The sequence below is a fragment of the Sceloporus occidentalis genome, unplaced genomic scaffold, assembly GCF_023333645.1.
Source record: "Sceloporus occidentalis isolate IW3139 unplaced genomic scaffold, rSceOcc1.0.p SCAF_16, whole genome shotgun sequence".
Classification (NCBI taxonomy): Eukaryota; Metazoa; Chordata; class Lepidosauria; order Squamata; family Phrynosomatidae; genus Sceloporus; species Sceloporus occidentalis.
Genome location: NW_028316996.1, coordinates 11268474 through 11291914, shown reverse-complemented (window position 1 = coordinate 11291914; position 23441 = coordinate 11268474). Strand labels below are relative to the sequence as shown.

The 23441-nt window shown below is 37.9% G+C and overlaps 1 protein-coding gene across 1 annotated transcript in view; it reads right to left on the bottom strand.

Annotated features, from left to right (window-relative positions):
- The window catches only part of LOC149303034 (multiple C2 and transmembrane domain-containing protein 1-like), a 196687-nt gene extending 173562 nt beyond the window's left edge, over window positions 1-23125 (bottom strand). The window contains exons 1-5 of the mRNA XM_089481753.1: window positions 23020-23125; window positions 11813-11955; window positions 10757-10836; window positions 7037-7148; window positions 1820-1858 (exon numbers count right to left, since the gene is read on the bottom strand). Of these exons, the coding sequence (XP_089337879.1) occupies window positions 1820-1858; window positions 7037-7148; window positions 10757-10836; window positions 11813-11955; window positions 23020-23080 (435 nt within the window). The 5' untranslated portion in view covers window positions 23081-23125. The remainder of the gene's footprint in view (window positions 1-1819; window positions 1859-7036; window positions 7149-10756; window positions 10837-11812; window positions 11956-23019) is intronic.
- Window positions 23126-23441: the final 316 nt, after the last annotated feature.

Genomic DNA, 23441 nt, shown 5'->3' with positions numbered 1-23441 from the left:
TTATCCTCATTATAATTATGATCTAGGGTTATTGGAGCTGTAGTCCACAAAAGCCCATTCTCCTTATTGAAGTTTTTAATTTTATTTATTTTTAGAGCAAGTAGGAGGCACCTTATGACATCACAAGCACCAGTCCATGCATGTGAGTAGGGATCAGGCTTTTTTACTAACATGCCAGCCAGCTTGGAACAAGCTATCACTTTTACTTCCTTTTTCCCCACTTGCTATCACAGAAACAAGCAACCATATAAGACTGCTTACTCCATGGAACGATGTGATTGGAGATGTTTTTTTTATGGCTCTTTAGCAGCTGTCCTTTCTTCTTGGGGTTCCTTCTTATCTTTCTCTTTGCTTTACTTGTTTCTGTGCACACAGCCATAGTGTTATAACATAGTATTTAGCGTATTTGCCTGAATATAGGCTGCACTTTTTTCCTTTAAAGACTTAAAGTGGGGGTGCAGCCTATATTCGGGATTTAGCGCAAGAATGCGCAATTCGTATCGCCCGACGCCCGGGACATGCAGTTCCCACGGGGGGAGTCCCGGCAAGGGAGATTGTTAAAGCACATCGTGCAGACGTGCCGGCAGCGGAGGTTGTTTACACTCGCCGGTGAACGTCTGCGCGATGCGCTTTAACAATCTTCCTTCTTCCGTGGGAAGTGCCATCACCGGAAGTTGTATAATTGTATAATAGCATAGATGTCCCCCGCCGGCCCCGCAAGTCACCCGGGAGTCTGCACTGGTAAGTCTACGGGAGGGGAGGCACATCTCGGGGGGGCAGAGTGGCAGCATATCTCGGGGGGGCAGAGTGGCAGCATATCTCGGGGGGGCAGAGTGGCAGCATATCTCGGGGGGACAGAGTGGCAGCATATCTTGGGGGGACAGAGTGGCAGCATATCTCGGGGGAGGGCAGAGTGGCAGCATATCTCGGGGGGACAACAGAGTGGCAGCATATCTCCGGGGAGGGCAGAGTGGCAGCATATCTATTACACTTAGAATTAAAATGTTTTTAGGGTGCGGCCTATACTCAAGCCAATACGATACATAGTGTTTGCGCGCAGTGCTTGCTGGACATTCAGTTGTATATGCTGCTACCGCCTATCAAGGTACTATAAGAATATCTGTTGCACAGTTGTTCATTCAAAGATGTACTGGAATGATAGACTGCGTCTTCGTGTCCACCATTCTGTAATCTCAGATGTGGGGGTTGGCTGATGCTGACACAGAGTTTTCCCCAATACTTTGCGGGACTATCTGAAGCTAAGTGAATTCTTTTGATATAATAAATCACATTTAATTGCATGAAAATGTGTTATGTTATTTTGCAATTTGAACAAGTATCCAGATGTAAGGTGTTTTTCCTCAATGCTTACAAACAGTCACTACCTTAAGTCAGCAGTCAGGTTTTTTTTGTAGGAGAATCTGCCAATTGGTCTGTGATTTACATAGTAGGCATCAGGGGCCCATTTTACAGACTACATACCACATACATAGCTGGTAATTGTACACAAAATACACAAAAAGTGCAAGAAGGGAAGCACACCCTAAAAATCATAAACAAATAAGATTTTGGGATGCTGAAATGACCAATATGTTAACCTGGGCATCATATCCATTCCCAATACATGGATGGACTATCCCTGATGCAGCCTTAATTGTTGGGTATGCTTAGAGATGCTCTTCTCCTTTACACACCCCACTGGTATTTTTACTTAATGGGTAGAAACGTTATTGTTTCTTTATACACCTGGGTATTAATTCCCTTATGTATTCAACAAAGTTTTCGGTTTTTTATTTTTGTTTCATGAGACAGAAGTTACCTTACTTGATCTTTTCCAATTCTTCTTTATTAGCATTGTCTGCAAACAAAATAAAGCTAGGTTACATTTAACCTAAGGAAAACTTAGAATGAGAGGCATGGGATGAAGGCTTCTGGAGGCTCACGGATGAAACAGCATATTCAGTAACACGCCAGCCACGCATGCAGAGTCTGATGTGCACAGAGAAGGTTGAAAAAGCAAATGCATTGTGTAAATAAAAAGGTTGTCAACCCTAAACTTTATCACAAGATCACCTGAGATAGGCTATGCAAAAAATGAAAAAGATTCCAACATAAACCTGATAGAATTTAAATCAAAATGACATTGCCAATATGTATGTGTGTGAGCATTTGTATGTATAAGAGTATACGAGCATGCATGTCTATGTATAAGTGTATAGGATAATGCATTTCTATGTATAAATGAATGTGAGCATGAATGTCTATGTTTAAGTGTATGTGAACACGAATGTGTATAAGTCTATGTGAGCATGAATGTCTATCAAACGTATTCAACCCCTTTGCAAATCAGGTTAATTGACACAATTTACACAGCTGTTGCAAAGTAGCCCCAGAGCATTACTAAGCCACCACCATGCTTAACTCTAGGTAGAGTGTTCTTTTCAGCGTACGATTCATTCTTCTTCCTCCAGATATACCCCTGATCCATCAGGCCGAAAAGTTCCATAGCTCCAGAGAACAGAATCCCAAAACTTCTGTGGCTTATTTACCATATATGATTTTGAGCATATTCAAGCTTGTGCTTTTGGGTCAGTAGTGGTGTACGTCTTGAAGTTCTTGCATGGAAACCTTCCGTGTTTAGTATGTCACTAAATCCTAAGTGCCTGTTGCCCCCAAGTATTGCTGCAGGTCTTTTGCAGCCACTCAAGGGTTTTTCTTAACCTGACTCTCAGAAATCTGGTTGAAGCCATTGCTAGCTACCTTTTTCTGCTGCCACCCAGGTAGTGTAACCAATGTTCCTTCAACTTTGAACTTGCAAACTATGCTTCTAACTTTTTGTACATTCGTTTTTGTACATCTTTTTGTATCCTGTTCATTGTTTGTGAAAGGCTGTGATCTCTTCTCTTAACTTTTTGGACCATTTGTTGACATATTTCTAACATGCAGTCCAGGTATTTCATCTGCACCAGATGAACTAATGAAGCCCTTGATCAGGCATGCTTGAGGCAACATCTGTTTTGCATATTTGTGCTGTTATGAGGAATTGTGTTTAGGGCGTTGAGAAATTGTGAGACTGCAGAAGTTATTATAAGATATATTTTCAGTTGGATTTGTGGCAACCATACAAAGCATTGATTATGTTGAGCTTTTTCAATTGCTTTTGTTTGATGTGTTCATTGCAAACAACTGAAAGTTTGTACATTTTTACAATAAACCCGATTTGCAATGGGGGTTGAATAATTTTGATTGCAAATGTTTAAGTATGAATGTGTAAGTGTTTTTGTGTCAGCATAGATGTGTACGTGTAATTATTTGTCTGTGAGCATGTATGTGTAAGTGGTGTGAGATGGGGTGTGTGTTGGTATGAATATGTAAGTGTTTGTGTGTGTTAGCATGGATGTGTATGTGTTGTATTTGAGTATGTGTGTATGTATGTATGTATGTATGTATATATATATATATATATCCAAGTGATGTAAAAGAAAACGTGATTCATCAGGCCAGGCCACCTTTTTCCATTGCTCCGTGGTCAAGTTCTTATTCTAACGTGCCCTTTGTAGGCGCTTTCAGCAGTGGAACATAGAACCATGACTAATCTGCGGCTACGCAGCCCCATACGCAACAAACTGCGATGCACTGTGTGTTCTGGCGCCTTTCTATCAGAACCAGCATTCATTTTTTCTGATACTCATACTTAATAAAAGATAAATGGGTGTTTTGTTTGGAAAGGGATTGAGTATGTTGCAATAGAAAAGTGCCACAAAGCTTTGCAAAATACAACAAATATTCTAATCACACTTGCAAAAGAATTACTATCTCTGATGCATACTTCTATTGTAAGAGCAATAAAAATATTTTAATATATATTTTGATATAAAGTTGTAGTAAAAGTGGTTGTGGAAAAGTGCTCTCTGGAGTGATGAATCGGCCTTCACTATCTGTAAGTCTGAAGGACGAATCTGGGTCTGGCGGATGCCAGGAGAACGCGGACAGTGATATTATGTATACAGAATAATTCTTATCCAAAGGCATATTCGGCTGGTTTCCATTATCATGGCTTCACATTGAGAAGTTTGCCCCAGAAATGCGCTGTCTGCTAAACACAGCCAAGCCCATTCCACTTTCTAATCAGCAGAAAAGGGGCATTGTCATCCTTGTAAGCGGGTATTGAATGTGACAACTACCTCCTTCCTATATATCATTCACGTAAGATTTAATAAAACCAACAGCATCTCAGCACATCTAATCAGTCACAATCATTGTTGGCAGCTACACAACAATCACCAACTGTCGCAGATATTATTTTCATTAAATATTTTGGCCTCAAAACTTCTAAATAAAAATGTTAAATACTAAAAACTTCTAAGACTCAGTTTGTAAAACTGAAATATTAATATAAACTCATAGCAACACTATGCACACCCCATCCTTAATGTAAAATTTTAGTAAAACCACAGCATATGTAATATATGTAGTAATCTGAAACAGTGTACAATTATTTATGATCTGTCCTAAAATATACACGTACACATCTTTTACATGCATCCACATTAAGGGTATATCATTTAAGATGAATATGCCCATAGTACAGAACTGCAGTCTTATCTCTAATATGTAAGAGAGGATTCCATACACAGGGTGTCATTATAATTTCTTGAATAAAGTGTTATGGTGACAGCTTAAATTATATATATATATATATATATATATATATATATATATATATATATATATATATATATATATATATATATATATAATTAATGGGAGTTCTGATTTAAAAAAAAATGTGCCTCTATACCTATTTGTCATTCCATGTTATGATAATCTCCTTTGTCAATATGTTGGACCCAATAAGAAATCTCATTGAATCTCCATATTAAATAGCATGGATTTGTAGTACCCACGTTCTTGCACTTGTATGCAATTAGAAATCAGATGTTTTTATGGTATTTACGGAATTGATGAACATGCACGTTAGGTAATGGATGGGACTGAAATCTGCAGATCATGCAGTGAAGTCCAACAGACCAAGTTAGCATGCAGTTTGAATGAATTACAGCAAACACTTTATAGACACTAGACATGGAGTAAAAGCACTTTCATGAGATTCTTACCGGCTCTGCAGACTTAATTATTGGTAAAGACTGAAAAATGGAAATATATTAATGAAGTAAATCAGGTCCATATATGTATAGGGCCATTTTCCACATATTACATGAGTCTGTAGAAATGAGTGATACCTTCTAGTGGACCAGTAACAGAATGTGACAAAAGAGGAGCTGCCCTCTCCAATGGGTAGCTTTTAGTGCTTACTGCATCATATTTCATGTATGAAGGAAGCAGTGGTGTATGTATTCGAATGCAGCTAGCGCTATATAAAAAAAACCCAGATAACAAAAATCTAAATGGATAAAATACAGCATATCTTCCAAATTCCATTTTGTTCAATACATTTTCGCCCAGGTAGCTCTCATTAAGGAAAATGTACTCCTACTGTAGAGTCGCTTATGCCTTGGAGACCTCTTGAATACTTACAAAGTGCTACTCTATGGCTATGTTGTGCTAACAAAAGGTATTAGTTACTTCTACAGACTCGGTCTTCTCTGGGACCAATACACCTATAGCCATTTGGTTTGAAAAGCTTTTAAAATTTGCAACAGTTCACATTTGTTATTATATTTCATGCAATTATAAAAGCACAATGTCGGACGGCTATAATGGGGCACCAGCATCGCCAAATGTGAGTGTGGGGCACACTATTTAACATTTCGTTCATTAACAATCAGGGTCCAAATATTATAATACAGCTATATGGACAAATAACACTCCTCTGCCAGGAGAAAAAATAAACTGAGCTGGAGATCTGGGGAAGCAGGCCATGGAGAACCTGGTGTAAAGAAAAATATATAAATTAAGAATGCTTTCAAAAATACACGTGTTTTCATTATTTAACAAAATGCAAACTGAGTGAAGAAAAATCTATATTTGGTTTGACCACCCTTTTGCCTACAAAACAGCATCAGTTCTTCCAGGTACGTGTGCTCATAGTCAGGGATTTTGTAGACATATAGTCAGGTGTGTGATTAAACAATTATACCACAAAGGTGCTAATGATCATCAATTTAATATCTAGGTTGAAACACAATCATTAACTGAAACAGAAACAGCTGTGTAGGAGGAATAAAACTGGGTGAATAACAGTCAAACTCACTAACAAAGTGACAAGACAATTTAATGTCAAAAGGTATACACAATGGCAAGACTGAGCACAGCAACAAGGTGCAAGGTAGTTATACTTCATCAGCAGTAGAACTGTCAAGGCAGACAGGGGTTTCCAGAGGTTCTGTCCAAGCTCTCTTGAAGAAGCACAAACGGGCAACGCTGAGGGCCATAGAAGCAGTGGTCAACCACTTCGCGATCAGACCTTGGCCCATCTACTGTCTGTAGTCACACCAAATATTGATTTAATTTAGATTTTTCTTCTGTTCACTCACTTTGCATCTTGTTCAATGATTTGAGGCTATTAACATGTCTATTTTTAAAGCATTCTTACCCCAGAACATTTTTCGCACCTGCCTTTTTCATACCACTGTATTTATATTACACAAAAAATTACAATAATCACGCCATGTAAAGCTATCTATATTGTCAGTCATTATTTAATATTCGGTGGCAGTTGCATAACAGACTCCCTAGCCTCACGGCTCTCTCGTGCAGCCCTAGTAGTGAATGGAGTATGGGCTATACTGGGGCAAATACAGTAACTTAACATTTGCATCTCGCTGCGCTACCTGCTTTTAGAAGACCAATAATTCTCAATTGACTATGAGGACACACAGCTTGTTATAAACCAAAATGAATAGCAGGTGATGTCACGCGATTTCAATAAATAATTGCATTCTCTAAACACAATCCTGAGCCAGTAAAAGAAAACAATAAAAAGTATTATTAATATTATTAACACAATAATTAACACAATTCACATCTTACCACGTGTTTAAATGTTAATCTTACTGTAACACAAACGACTTACTGAATCAATAGATATATTGTCTTTTGGAGAAAGAAGGACAGACAAATGTATGGTTCCCAGTACATGGTCAGGGTGCTGTGGGTCCTTCAAATTCAATGCAATATCCTTAGTACTATAAAAGAATAAAGAGATATACAATACATTAAACTTCTGGAACCTGTCACACCTTTTACTTGTTGTAAGGATAAACTGGATCACTATAACAATAAGACTGAACTTTTTTTTATCTAATTGTAAGACACTATTGAATAAATAAGTTGTTCTCATTATATGCACATGATGTGTGATGAAAAAACACACCTAATAAATACAGCAAGGGGCATGGTGTACAGAATCTTGATACCTATATCGCTCTGTGCATGATTGAAAGAAGCAAAGCACAGTATCCAAGGGCCTAGTATATACCGTATTGGCTCGGATATAGACCGCACCCGCATATAGGCCGCACCCTAAAAGTTAGGTGCTTTTTTTAAAGAAAAAAGTTTCTGCCCCCCCCGAGATATGCTGCCACTCTGTCCCGAAGATGTACCCCCCCGAGATATGCTGCCACTCTACCCCCCCGAGATATGCTGCCACTCTGTCCCGAAGATGTACCCCCCCGAGATATGCTGCCACTCTACCCCCCCGAGATATGCTGCCACTCTACCCCCCCACCCCGAGATATGCTGCTACTCTGTCCCCAAGATGCCCCCCCCCAGCAGACTTACCGGTGCAGACTCCACGGGGTCTTCCGGGGCCGGCGGGGGACATCTACGCATAACGTGTATTCAACTTCTGGTGCCGGCACTTCCGCCGTGGCAAGTACCGGCAAGGAAGATTGTTTGCGCAGACGTTCACCGGCAGTGGCGATCCAAGCATAAACAACCTCCGCTGCCGGCACGTCTGCAAGATGTGCTTTAAAATCTCCCTTGCCGGGACTCCCCCCGTGGAAATTCATGGCAAGGGAGATTGTTAAAGCACATCGAGCAGACGTGCCGGCAGCGGAGGTCGTTCACGCTCATCGCTGCTGCCGGTGAACGTCTGCGCGATGCGCTTAGACAATCTCCAGTGCCGACACTCCCCCCTTGGGAAGTGCTGGCAGAGGAGGCTTTCTGAGCGTATCGGAGAGTAGGATACGGGTCCCCTGCCCCGCTGCGGGGGATCTGTATCCTAACCCCCCTGCCTGCCCGGCGCCCAGGACTGCATGTCCCGGGCGTCGGGCGCTAGACCCCGAATATAGGCCGCACCCCCACTTTAAAGACTTAAAGTGGGGGGAAAAAGTGCGGCCTATATTCGGGCCAATACGGTATATATATAGATATATATATATATAGATATATATATACTAGGTCCCTGGATACTGTGCTTATATATATATAAACTCTGTTTTATCAATACAGCCAGCAGACAACACACAATTGACATTTGCGCTAAGAGATTTGGAAAGTGTATTACCGGGGTGCTGAGAACATCTAGTTCATGACAGCTGAACAAATTCCTGCTTAATTTTCTAGAACAGATTATTTTGTTATTCCTGTCATGCTTGGTTGAACGTGACAAGCTGTCCCAAAATATTAACTTTTCAGGCATTTCCAAGAGATATATATATATATATATATATACTAACTTGTATCAGTACACCTACAGTATATTGCGTTTATTTTTTGAGGACATCAGGTTTTAGTAGATAAGTAATATGGTGACGCAAAATCAGTGGACCAGACTAGCTGTTTTGGGAAATAAATTGAACTGTTCATGCACCCAATATTATGCAGGAAAAAAAATACTAATTTTGGCAATGCACATTTTTGGCCCCCAATGTGGGACCTTTATTACGGCACAATCAATAGCTAATAAACAGGCCATCAGGTGAATAAGAAAAACACAGAGGTACACTCATAGTTAAGCAGTCCACATATGCCCATTAGTCATGTGGGACTATGTGATTCTAAATACCAAAATAAAATACAAAATACCAAGTATATCCTACACAATTCCAAGCAATGGGTCTTACATTAGGACCCACCAGTAAATTGAAAGTGGGATTAAATGTTGAAACAATTTTGTGTTTAATGAATAAATTACTTAGTTTTTTGGTGTTTTAAGTAATGAAGCAATGCTATTTTCATTGTCCACTATTGTTAGTGCTGCTTGCTAATTTGTGTTACGCCATGTGAGGGCGCCATTGCTCCATAAATGATAAAGTAAAAAGAGTCAAAGAAACCAGGACTAGAATTTAGATTAAGATAACCCCCAATCTGCAACAGTGCAAATATTGAATAAATATGAGAGAAACGATGTAGCAATCCTAAAAATCAAACATGCAACAAGACGCACAGACATATTTCACAAAATAATAAGCACCAAAAAGTGAAGCTATGGACAGCCACTGTCACACAGTATTTCTGCTTTTTCATTTTACATAAACATAAGGCAAGCTTGCCCTTACATATACAGGTCGTCAAAAAGAAAGCAGGCTTTTTTGGCATTTCCAAGCTTGTATCAGTTCACCTATAATGTGTTTTTGGGGGGGGAGATCAGGTCTGAATTTTTAAATAGAGACCTAATCAGTTACATACTTGAGTGATGCAAAATGAGTACAGCAGACTGGCTATTTTTGGGGAAAAATGAAATGTTCATCCACACTCAACATTATGCAGACTTTTTTTTAGCAATGCATATTTTGGCCCCCAATGTGGGACCTTTATCAGGGCACAATATAATATACAATAGATAAATCATATAGGACTACCCATGGTACTGTTTGAAGGATTTACAGGTCAATTATCACATTTTTCCACCTCCATGTTTATTTTGTTTTAGTGAATTCAGTTTTGGTGTGCTTTTCAGTTTATTATATATTTTGGCCATTTTCAAAAAGCGGTGACATAATGGGACAACTCCATCCTATATGAAAATAGCTACTTGGTCTATATTTAATTCATACAATTAACATTGAATGCAATGTACCCATTAAAAGAAGAATAGCTGATGATAAACCTTTTGACTGCTCTGATGCTCCGTGTTATTAAAAAGAGGCATTGTGGGTAGGGAATGGGTGTGAAATATTTGGATATAAAGAGACATGTGCGTAACATGCTCCAAAAGGGACAGGAAAGACCTACCATGAGTAGGTAGGGCATAATATTAATTATATACAAATATTCAGAATTTTTCAAATTTTTCAAATTTGGTACAGACACAATATTTTGTTACACCTCTTGAAAAAAATAACAATATACAATGTTACACGTCGCATGGCAGGCTTAGAAGATGCATGCGCACATGCCTTTACTTGATTTATGTCACCAAAATCAGGAATCTGCACTCACTCCCCACAGGAACTCAGGTGCTTAGCTGTGCCAGGAAGGGCCAGCTCCCCAATAAATCAAAATAGAAAAAGGCTCCAGGCACTCATGGGTTCCATCAGGCAGATTTATTGGAAGAGACGACCAACAACGTTTCGACCTCACGATGAGGTCGAAACGTTGTTGGTCGTCTCTTCCAATAAATCTGCCTGATGGAACCCATGAGTGCCTGGAGCCTTTTTCTATTTTACTTGATTTATGCACTTGAAGCAACACATTCTGTGCACACTGCTTGGGCCACGAAAAAGTCATTTTGCTACCATTTTTTGTTAAGCTGAGAATGTCTTCCGGCTCACTAAAGAATTCTGCCATCCTGGACTACGTATCATTATTCTTAGGAATGAATGGGAAGCTATTAAATGCATGACTTCACCTTTGCAACTCTAATGTAGTCAGATCAAGAAATGCTGATCCCATAAAGTCATCTTGCAGACCAAAATCATAATCGAACACCTAGGGGGAAAGAAAAAAAAATAGAGTTATTAAGTTAGATTAGTAAGGAGCCGTACCTGAAATAACACATGACAGTGTTCTAGGATATCCAGTAACGTACTCACATTCACCTCACCACAATGACAGGTTTTTCATAATGCCAAGGGCAGTTGGTGGTGGTCTTTGTATATATGGGCCAGTTGGAAATTCAGGGGTCTTCTCTGACAGCCCATATTATTGAAAAAAAGATGGCATGCACAAGGACTCAGCTCTCTGGGCACATTTACCTTCTGATGGTAAAGGTAACTGGTAAGGTGCTGGTAAAGGCAACATTTCACCACCAGGAAAAATGACCTCTTTCGAGAGTAATGCCATCAGAAAGTTGAAAAGAGTTTGTGGAAAGTTGCCTCAATGACTTGCTAGCTCTGTTTCGAGTAATAGCTAATACATTGAAACTTACATTGTGTGTCAGATTTTACTGAAATTGATGATTTTGCTTTCTAAATAGAGACCCATAAGGCAATAATTAAAACAACACTCCTGGTATAGCATTACATATATGCACAATAGTCTATTTTTAATGTCTACTTTTGATGGTGCTTCTTGATAATTTTTGTTACGCCATTAGAGGGCGCCATTGCTCCATAAACGACAAACTAGAAACATTTAAATAAACCAAGACTAAAATTTCAATTAAGATGACCCTCAAACATTGAATAAACATAGGTGAAACAATTTAGCAATCCTACAAATCAAACATGCAACGCGAAATACAGATACATATCGCAATGTCTGTAAACATACACAAAGACATCGGGCGCAAAAAAATGGACGCTGTATGAAAACAGGGGAACATCATGATTAGTATTAAGGCAATTACAACGAGAGTAACAAAAATAATTTCTTTTGTTATTAATAATGCCATAAATTATAGGAAAAGGATAAAGGCAATGAACTACAGACTCTCCACTGTCACATAAACAGAAGGAATATTTACCTTTACATATAAAGGTTCTTTAAGAGTGTCAATCAGAAGGCAGACTTTTTCATCCCACGCTGGATTGAGGTTCTTATGTATTGTTTTACTCCGAAACACTTCCTTTCCACCAATTTTAAATTTCACATAAGGGTCGCTTGTCCCTTTTAAAAGAAAGCAATTGAGATAAGTTATTCCAAAGTAAATTACACACATAGCAATATATAGATGTTAAGTAATTAATTTTTAAGTAACAAAATACAAAAAAAGTGGTTACATCTGATAGACAGGACAAATCAAAGGTATGTCTGATAAGCAGGACAGATCACAAGTTAAAAAATGTAGCAACAGGACCAAAAGATGGGGGGGGGGGGGTTATATTGAATATAAAGCATGGGTATAGATATGCAAAACAACAGAAAAGTTTTACTTTGTTGAAAGTGTTCATTTGCTCTGCATCGTCCAGCAATCATTTGTCTCCGAGTCCAAAACCAGATATATATGTACATATTTCTACATTAGCAGTTGGCAACATTCTGGGATTTGTCTTTGTTTAAGGAAAATTGTGCAATCCATCACATGATACAATAGCAAAATTACAAAAAATACTTTTCCCCTTGTATATGGGGGGAAACAAAAAAACAAATAGCAAAAGTAATGAAAACGTATCCAGTATATGTGATGGCACACGCTGCCGATATGTGCTGCGATACGCAACATACTGCAGGGTAGGCACACATAATTATTATTTCCTAATTGTTTATGGCGGGAGGTGGTTGGCAGGAGGGAGGGCACTTGCTATGTGACAACGTCTGATCCCTGCATGTTAAATCAGGCAATTTCTCTAAGCTGACAAGCTCATCCAATAATGGATATTGACTGCCTGCTCCATGCACTGGTTGGCTCATTTATTATAATTATTATTATTTTGTATAGAGAGAAAAAGAGAGGCTGATGATTAATTACTGAATTGCCAGACTCCTTGTTTCCCATTTCCCTGAATGGAGTGTAAATGTAGTACACTTTACCCTTAGAGTGCAGGATTTGGAGCACATTTTTCCTCTTTTGAGACCATGCCATTTTTGTAGTTAGGACACAGTTTAGACTTTACCTAGGAGAATATATATATATATATATATATATATATATATATATATAATTGAAATATCCAGCCCATATAATCACGGCTGCAATGCTCAGCCCTATAATTTCTTACATCACATAATTAAGATGGGTACCGGGGTTTTTTTTTTGCCTTCTTTTGGATCAACAGCAACAAATTAACAGATATAGGAAAGGCTGAACTTGATGGATGCATGTCTTTTTTCAGTCTATGTAACTATGTAACTATGTAACATCAAATGAAATTTACATTACTTCTGGTGAAATTAATATAGTCATACAATCCACAAATTCTCAAGGCTAGAGCCTTTTAGTATAATGGTGAGCTAACTCGCCCTTTCAAGTACATAATACATCCCTTATAGAGGATGGTCAGAGCCTTATGTTGGCCCACACAGGGCTTCCCAGTGTATGTGGGCTATAATCACTCGCGATTCTGATGAATTTCCCACTATGTAGCTGTAGTTTCTCTGAGACGTTGCAGACAAATTCCCGCGACAGACCCAAAGGAATCCAGTGTGGTGAGATGATCGTTGGTTGCATTTTGTATGGGTCTCTTTATCGGTTCTCCTAAACAGCGAGTTAAGTACGATTGGCACCTTATTGAATTTATTGACTGAGGCACGGGGACCTGATGCAATATGACGGACCACCTGGTCACTATACTAAACACAGGACATCATGAAATTACTCCAATTTCATTGCAATGTATTGCAGGACAATTTTTGTAGCATTTTTTTTTTTAACAACATGCACTACAACAATAAATATGCTAACATGTCCTAGACTTAAGCCCTTTCCAAAAATAGGCCTTTTTTTAATACCACTTGAGCATTCTGTGTTAAAATGAAATAATCTCACCATTCTGAAGGTGGATGTTTGCAAACTGTCAGAAGATATTTTACCACTAGATGGCAGCAAAGTCCTCTAAACAGGTTCCATGGCTAACCTGAAAAATTCTAGGTCCAATAAGAGCAATTAAAAGCAACAATAAAACATAGGCTAACTATGAAGACAATGGGGTTTCAAAAATCTTAGCTATTGAGGTTAATTTTAGATTAATTTGTTTATTTTACTCTAAAAAGACACATCAGTTGAGTGTCACATACAGACCCACCAATGAAGAAAGTGAAAAGGCAATTTGTATAAGTATGTTAATATACATCCTTTAACTTGTAGGGAACAATAAAGTACTTTAAAAAAAAGCTGCAGCTCCAATGCTTCAGCATTACCACCCACCCTCCATGGTCCTGTTTTTATGCATCAGAAGATGTGGTGGGAAAGAAGTCTACAGAATTCCTCCAAGTATTAGCAAGGAAACCTAAAGAAAAGGGGACACTCTGCTATCATATGCATAAAAGTGCAGAAAGAAGGGTCTGTTTAATTCTTTCATGTGCAGGACAGATTTGTGTATTTCTGAGACCAAATTAGCTGACAGCTTTCTTTCTTTCTTTGAAACACTACTCTTTAGCCTATCCACCCACCTCAATGAAGAATTAGCATCATGTTCTACCACTTTCTTGAAGTGATACAGTCTTTAAAGTTTTCAAATACTTAACCTCCTTTGGAACAGTAGGAATAAACAAATTCTTCCCGAGGCCATGTTAATATTAGGAAAGTGTTGTATTTACCAGTATCTTAACAGACTCATGAATACAAATTGATTTTCAGAATGCAAGTCCTGGAACTTGGACAGAGTGTTATCCTCAGGCAATGGAGACCAATTCATTCATTGGGTGATGCAATTTTGGTATGTTCAGTGAGTTGAACTTAAAAAAAGTATTCAATTGTCAAACATTCAAAATGTGCAAAATTATATATATATATATTTATTAGACAGACTTGAGTAACTAATTATGTGAGTAACACAGTGATTGCATTGATTTGCAAAGGGAAGAGCTCAGTAAAGTCTTTTAATAGCAAAATACCATACCTTCAAAGTAAAATACACTGTTGAATATAATTGAACCAGTGTCACACCCTAGAAGCAAATTTTACTTTAGTTTAAAAAGTGGTTTGTAATAAGTACATACGGTACATTGTTGCAAATGTTAGGTAATCTAAGTGATACAGGATCTGACGCTAGCGACATTGTTGGTTACAGTGGCGTGGATACCATGTTGATTTGGCACCCTCAGATTTTCCTTTCATTTTGAAACAAAGGCAATTCCCAGTACATTTAAGTTTTTCAATGAGCATAAACAAAAGTCAGGGTTAGATGTTAAGTACGGTTGGAATATATTCGTTCTGACCTGTATCTAGTCCGGGAAATTTGTATGTCAGCTTTTCTAGACCTACAGCTGAAAAAGGCAGTCAAGGTGAAAATTCTTCATACTCTCACTTAGGGTTGCTTGGTACCCCCAAGTAAGACAGTTTATACTCCAAATCTTTTTCATATTTTTTATATTTAAGAATTATCCTCCCGTCCACAATATAGATTTATTAGATTGTATATCTATTAAAAAGAAGGCCTGATGGTGTTAATGGTCACAAACATTTTATATGATACATCAGTTGTTTTTCATCACAGACCCGTCTCAGAGTGTTAAGGAACCAAATCAAGAGTAATACTGTTGACTAAAAGTATGTGCTCATTCTCATGGGAAACTGTTAAAAGTTTACCATTAAACATTAAAAACCCATCTTTAAAAAAAACTTAGGGTGACATTTAGCTATTTCAAGAGCACGTGCACACTGAAACATCAAGCACCCATTAAAACAACCTGTGCCAACATGGTAGGGCAAGACCTAGGGATTATGCACATCTTTAAATAAGTTAGAAATGTAAAAAAAACCCCACAAAGTTTGAAGGTTATTTTGCTGTAGCCCTATGAGTTGGACAAATATAACAAGGTACGTTTCACGAACTAGTACTTTCAGTAAATCTGCCTTGAGTTCTGCCTCACCTTCGGGATAGACCTGTGTACTAGGGTATAAAGTTACTTTTCTTATTCACATTCAATACAAATTGTTGTCTGGAAACATGTAAAACTGAGATAAGCTGGCAAATTAAAGATCTAAATCTCCAAAACAGAAAAAAGGAACAGACTAAATGAAAAAGTGAAAACAAGCTTTAGCATTTTCATTAGTGAGAATCACATGTACAATCTGTGACATTTTTTAAAGAAATATAAAAAATGATCAAACTGGGAATCACCGCTTCTCCGTTTATAACATTAACATGATCAATTGGTACATGGAGAAGCCAGACAACCTGGCTGCTCGCTACAATGTTAAGTAATCAAGTGATTAAAAATAATAAAAACAATGTAAAACCAAAGTAAAACAAAAAACACACAGCCACATTTATGTAAATATATATATATATTTTTTTAAAAAAGATGGCTTTTGTGGACTACAATTCCCTTTTTACCGCCACTCTTTGCCAGGATGCTGATGAGGGTGGTTGGAATAGTAGTCCTCATAAGCAGATGCATCCATAGTACAAAGTAAATGCCATACTTGTGGACCTATATTTTACCTAAATGTTATTTCTAAAATTATTAGCATTAATAATAATAATAAATGGAATCCCTTCTAATGTGTGCTTACCCTACAATATGCCGTTTACATAGCATCACCTACAGAGGCTTTATGTGCAATCCACATGTATGTATAGCCACATCTATTGAATAAATGTATGCTGTGGGGGCTTTTCAGAAAATTAGTTTGTTACTTTTAATATTTGGTTTGGCATTTATGTGGAAATAATAGGGGAAAACATTTTTCTTCCACTATATCATGTGATCCCTTAACATATTCTTGTTCTATCAATAGCTAATTTGTTCCGAGAACAAATATATAGATTTCCCTGTGTAACTTGTTGCTCTTCATAACATTGTTGTCTTACTATAGATATAGCAAAAATATGCAAATTTGGCTGGGCTGCTCTAAGGAAAAATGAAAAATATTTACCCCGGCACTAAAAAGGATAAGAAAACTTTCAGACATTCAGCACAGTACATGGAACCTGACTTTTACAAGTATGTATCTTAAACTTTAAGCCTAAATGTGTTAATCTTTTTTTCCTTGCACTTTACCCTCGGTGATTATTTCTTGCATTACAGTTTCTACTGCCCGTCTAGAAACTATTTCTTGATTTACCCTCGTTTCCACCCTGTTTTATTATATTGCTGTCCTCTATAACTTAAAGCAAAATGACCCCCCCCCCAATTCTTGAATGAATCAGCCAAGTAAATCAAGAAACCAATTTAAGAACGTAATGAATCACCTGGTTTAACAAAGTAATAACAATAGGGAGTTTGTCATTATGTACCTGACCATTGTTTTGAGTACAGATAATTTTGCGGGGTAACATAGTAACATAGTAACATAGTTCATAAGGTTGAAAAAAGACCAAAGTCCATCAAGTTCAACCTATATACATATTGTGTCCCTACTGTGTTGATCCAGAGGAAGGCAAAAAACCCTTATGAAGCAGATGCCAATTGCCCCATGACCCAAGATCATAATATAGACAGCACATAAGAACCAATCCGCACATTTGGTCTGCCCATTTCCTGATATAGAGACTCAGAACTTAATCAATCCTTGGTCTTGTCATAGATTCAGGATACTAAAGTATTGGGACATCTGACCATTACACCAACAGGGACTTTTATGACATCGCAACATAAATAAATAGACATATGTAGTTGGTCCCCCCTTTGCAACTGTAAAAGCTTTCACATTCTGATGTGTTTCTGTTGGAATTTTTGCTCATTCAGCAATTAAAGCATTTGTGAGGTCTGACTGTTGGATGAGAAGGCCTGGCTCGCAATCTCCTTTTCAGTTCATCCCAAAGGTGTTCGATGGGGTTGAGGTCAGGGCTCTGTGTGAGCCAGTCAAGTTCTTCCACACCGAACTCATCTCACCACATCTTTATGGACCTTGCTTTGTGCACTGGGGCATAGTCATGCTAGAATAGAAAAGGGCCTTACCCAAACTGTTCCTGCAAAGTTGGAAACATAGCATTGTCCAAAATGTCTTGGTATGCTGAAGCATTAAGATTCCCGTTTACTGGAAGTAAGGAGTTACTCCCAACTCCTGAAAAAGATCCTCATACCATTATCCTTCCTCCACCAAACTTTACAGTTGGCACAAAGCAGTCAGACAGATGCACCCATCAGACTGCCGAGACGGGTGATTCTAGAGAACATGTTTCCACTGTTCCAGAGTCCAGCGGCGGCTGGCTTTATACCACTCAATCCGACACTAGGCATTGTACTTGGCGATGTGAGGCTTACATGCAGCTGCTCTGCTTTTTGTGCTGATATTAATGCCAATGGAAGATTCAAACTCTTCAGCTATGAATCAGCAAAGCCTTGGCGACCTTTACACACCATGGGCCTCAACACTTGGTGACCCCACTCCAATAATACCACTTGCAGTTGACCATGGAATTTCACGCTGTACCACACTTGAGTTCACTTAGCTCTTCAGAATTACCTATGCATAACATTTTAAAGTAAAATAATGATTCATGGTACAATGATACAATTTCACTTGATTAGTAGTTTAACTGAGATCAGCTAAACATGCTAAATTATTTTTTTTATAATTTTTTCCTCCACTTTCCCTTTATTTTATCATTTTCATGACTGTTCCTAGTGGGCATATCTTTATTTAATTTCTATGAAATAAATTTAAAAAAGCCAAAGCAAAGAAAACCATAAAAAGCTATATTTATCTGAGGCCACTTGGTCTGATAACCACACAGATAAATCTTTCTGGGTATTGTACCTGTGCTGTTGAAGCAATAAGACTTACAATAAAACCATCCCTTGACACAATGGGAAATCGGGGTAAACTAAGGGCAATGCGAGAAATAATGTGTCTACATATTGCATTACATTACACAGGGGAAGCCAAAATATCACAATCCATAAAAAAAAACCCAAAAATAAAATCCAATTTCCGGAGAACCGCATTAAACATTTATAAATCCTCTCTTCCAAACCCATTAAATGAATGATTGGTGATATAATACAGCCTGAACTCCACGTAAAGATGTTACACAAAAACTAATGTGTTCTATCAACGGGAATAAAATAGTCCTGTGTTAGGAATCCGCATGTGTATAAATACGCTTACATGGCAACTAGCTGGGGATGGGGAAAGGGACAATTGCATATTGGGGGGGATTCTGCAGAACCCCCTCCATGTATAGCAAAAAGGGACACCATAAAAATTTAAAGCAACCACACAGCTATCATATGCATTAAAGGGAAAAATATGGCAGGAGTGTTCCTTTACGTACCCCCACAGAGGTTTTAGCTATGTTGGAAGCAGTAACTACAATGTATCCACTACATTAGATCAAGTCTGCCTGTCCATATGAGTAGTTATGGCTTCTACTGTCGGAGAGAGACCGGATTATGGTGGAACACCTTCCCAACAGAGGTGGTAGAGGCATATACAGTAAGGGTATGTATGGGATAGGTATGACAAGACCAATGACTGATTAAGATTGGTGTTTTTCATCATAAAAATGTGCAGAATAGACAGGCTCCGTGTTTCTTATCTGCTGTCAAATTCTATGTTTCTATGAAGTCAGCCTGCTTAAATACTGTCCACTTGGCAACACTCTATATTTGGAACTGGGTTATCAAATGTTGTGAAGATCAGTTTTATGAGCATAAATCAATAAGCCTCTATTCTAATCTCTAACCACATACATAAGCGTGGTCGTTATTATTATTGGTGAAAACAGTTTAGCATCAACCACAAAACATGAAATAATATTTTCCTTTCCTATTGTTAAAAGGATAATCAGGTTTATATTGTCCCACAGGAACCTTATACGTAGTGCAGTAAATTGATGTGAACATATTACCATAAACTCAGTTAAATGCTTCCGATCTACCCTATATGTCAAATTGACCACATTGACCACTGAAGGACACCAATACTCTCCATGCGAGGAAACAATATACATTAACTACTTTAATAACACACAGACGTTAAGCGATTTCTAGGAAGCCAGCCACTACATAGAGATCCTCCCATTGAATTGTAACAAGCAATATGTATTCAGGAAAATCACAGAATTCACCTGAGCTCAGACATTGCTTATATGTAGAAGCCAGAGCTAGTAACGGGAGTAGATGAGCGTTTATATCTATATCAATTCAGGTTTTATAGTATGATAAAGGCTTGGCTATAAGTGACACAGGATGCATGTTGTCCTAGATCAGGAGCACCCAACATGCGAGCTGCGGGCCAAATAGGGTCGCATGAGACCTCTGCGGTAACCGCACTTCCAACCATTGGCAGATTGAGGAGGGCAACAGGGCAATTGCTCCCAAGAGATAGATGGGAGTCATGCTCGGACAGTATGGATAAAGAAGTAAGTCCCAACACCCGGGCTCACCTCCATCTCCCTGATTTGAGGGGTTGTGTGGCAGCTCACCGGGCAAGCTGCAACAAACAAATACTAAGGCTTTGCAAGGTAAGTGTCTACGTTTGTATGTATGTCTGTCTAGTTATGTTAGTGTGTATCTATGCATGCATGTGTGCCTGGGTATGTCAGTGTGTGAACACGTCTTTGGGTATGTTCATGTGTGTGTCTGGGTATGTTAGTGTGTGTTTATGCATGGCTGGATGTGTCAGTGTGTGTCTGGTTATGTTAGTGTGTGTTTAGGTGTGTTAATGCATGGCTGGATGTGTCAGTGTGTGTCTGGGTATGTTAGTGTGTGTGGTGATGCCAGTGTGTAAACACTTCTCTTTGGGTATGTTCATGTGTGTCTGGGTATGTTTGTATATGTGTATGTCTGGGTATGTTAGTGTGTGAGTCTGGTTGTGTTAGTTTGAGTATATGGGTATGTTTGTGTGGCTAAAAGGCCATATTTTCTCTCAATAAGAAATGAATGCGGCCGACGCACACATACATTTCAGGTGTGCAATCACTTATCCTTGTGTGCTTTCCATTCCCTCCATAGTTTTAGATTTATCTGTGCTACTGTAACAATCCTGCAATGTCTGTGTTATAAACATTATACAATCTAAGTTACCTCAACTGTACCAATTAATATCTCATGGTCCTTGTGCCCTACGTATACTACAATATCTGTCGGCAAAAGTGTACATGTCCCACAGGTGGAAGTTGTATGTTACACATTCAAAGTGAAATAAAAAAAAGTGTTAATGGGATTTCCCAATACCTAGAGATAAATATCCCTGTATGTAAAAAGCTCTGCTTACATTTTCAAATTATAAATAACTTCTAACCACTGCACACAATATTATTTTTTTTTATCTTGTGTTGGCTATTTGCATATTAAATATTTTGTGCCTGCTATGTACAGAACATTGTGATTTATATTTATACTGTAATTTTAAAATAAATAAACATTTTTCAAAATAAATGTTTTTTTTATTGTCTGAGGTATAATTTAACACAATATTGTGTGTATAGTACACCATTGCCTATAGCATACAGGAAATGAAGAATAACATTTCAGCAAATCAAATTTATCTGATTATTGTTTTCTTCAAGAAATTAAGCATTATTTAACCATTTGGATTCTCACACACTGTTTTTGTCTATGTGCATGCATTTAAAGGACTGTCTCTTCCTTCCATACTCATTGTGTGCGTACATATCATGGTTTGTCTCTTTATATCTCTGTATATCTCCTTTGTGGGTATCTCTCTTTCTTTCACTTGAAGTGACCACATTTTATCTGAAACTGGTGATTATTAGAATTGTATTTATTTATTTATATTATACAGAATTCTTAATTTTATAAACCAGAATCATATTATAAAGTGATTGCAGGAGTCCTTGGTCTGTAATTTCGTATACCGCCGTGTGCTGCTGGATTTGATTCGGTTACACTACATCTTAAATATGAAATGTAATAGGTGACAAGCAGGTGGCTCGACACCTCATAACAAACCTTCTACTAAGCAACACCCACATAGCGCCTGCTTGAAATCTTAGAAGATTTAATAATCCATAGAAAAGGGCAAACCTTTTCAATAAATTATACAAAGAAGGACAACTGTACAGTTACTTAATGAGACAGAAACATACTAAATTATATTGAACGGGCTGTAGAGGTTATGATGTGCTGAAAGCTTTTTGTGCTTTTCTAGATCCACAATGCCAGTTATACGTAGTAATAGATGGTTATCTGACATTTGAATGTAAAAAATAAGCGTTGACCAAAGGGAAAGCCCCAAATAAGTTAAAACAAAGACGGCATAGCGATTGGGGATTTTTAGGTTTAATTAATCAGTGGGCTAAAACAAACAGCAACAGAAAAACAAGGCATTTGAAATCATGTACAAAAGCTTCCTATGAACATGCTTTGCCAGACCCACTGCTATATTCACAAGTGAAAATCTAATTCGGCCACCTATTACTCTATTATACACTGTTCAAAAAGACCCGTGGGGGATATTGACAGATATTGTGTTGATAGCATGCATTATTGCATTTATTTATAGCATGACTGCTTGTAAATATCCAAACAATTCTGTTTCACATTATTTCTCGTGTATAATTTAAAACAAAATCCCAATTATCTACATTTAAAACATAATTACATCTATTAAGCTATAGCCATAAAAGGTGAAAAGGAGAAAATTGCATACCCTAAATTATGTGTTGAGGAGGCTACCTGTCCTCTGTAATTTAGTGGTGCACCCATGCTGTCCTTTGTACAGGAGATAACTTAATTTACGACAATTGTATGGTAACTATTATATATACACTTTATGACTAAAGTATATGGATGCCTCATCATCACACCTATGTTAGCTTGTTGGACATCCTATTCCAAAACAATGGACAATTAATATGGAGCTGGCTGCCCCTTTGCAGCTATAACAGCTTCCACTCTTCTGGGAAGGCTTTCCACAAGATTTTGTGTAATAATATACATGTGGCACCAATCTGCTTGACACATTATAAATTCCTAATATATACTGGCAGCATTAATTTTGGCACCATTGCCTGGTATACCATTAAATTACTGCAGATCAAAAGTAATGGCAGAGCCCCAAGTGGTAAAAAGTGCTGAGTATGTACATTCACAAATATTTAATCTGTCGGCGTGTCAAACTTTTTTAATGAAATGTCCGATGAAGTGATACAATACCTCCACGATCCCGAGCAGCTAAATGAGTTCCTCTCTTCAAAGTAACATCTAGCTGGTACATTCCAAGCTTGGGGATTGTAATGTCGGCATTACTAGTTCCAACACTGTTGATTTTCTGAAAAATAAAAAAAGTGTGGCAGTTATAAAAAACACAATTTCTACAATTTATAAACAAACATTATAAACTGAGACTTTTTCTCATTAAAACATCACATTAAAAGTTTGTAAAATACAATAAAGAATTCCCATTAAGGTCTATGGAGTTGTTGACTGAGTTACAGTGGTGGCTCGGATGACCTAACTCAACAACGCCAACATCCAATATCTTCACTTCAAATTGAGAGACTGTGTTGTTGAGTTTGAAATTTCAAGTTTACCACTGAGTTGTGTTGATTTACACTATTTTATCAAATACCCTCCTC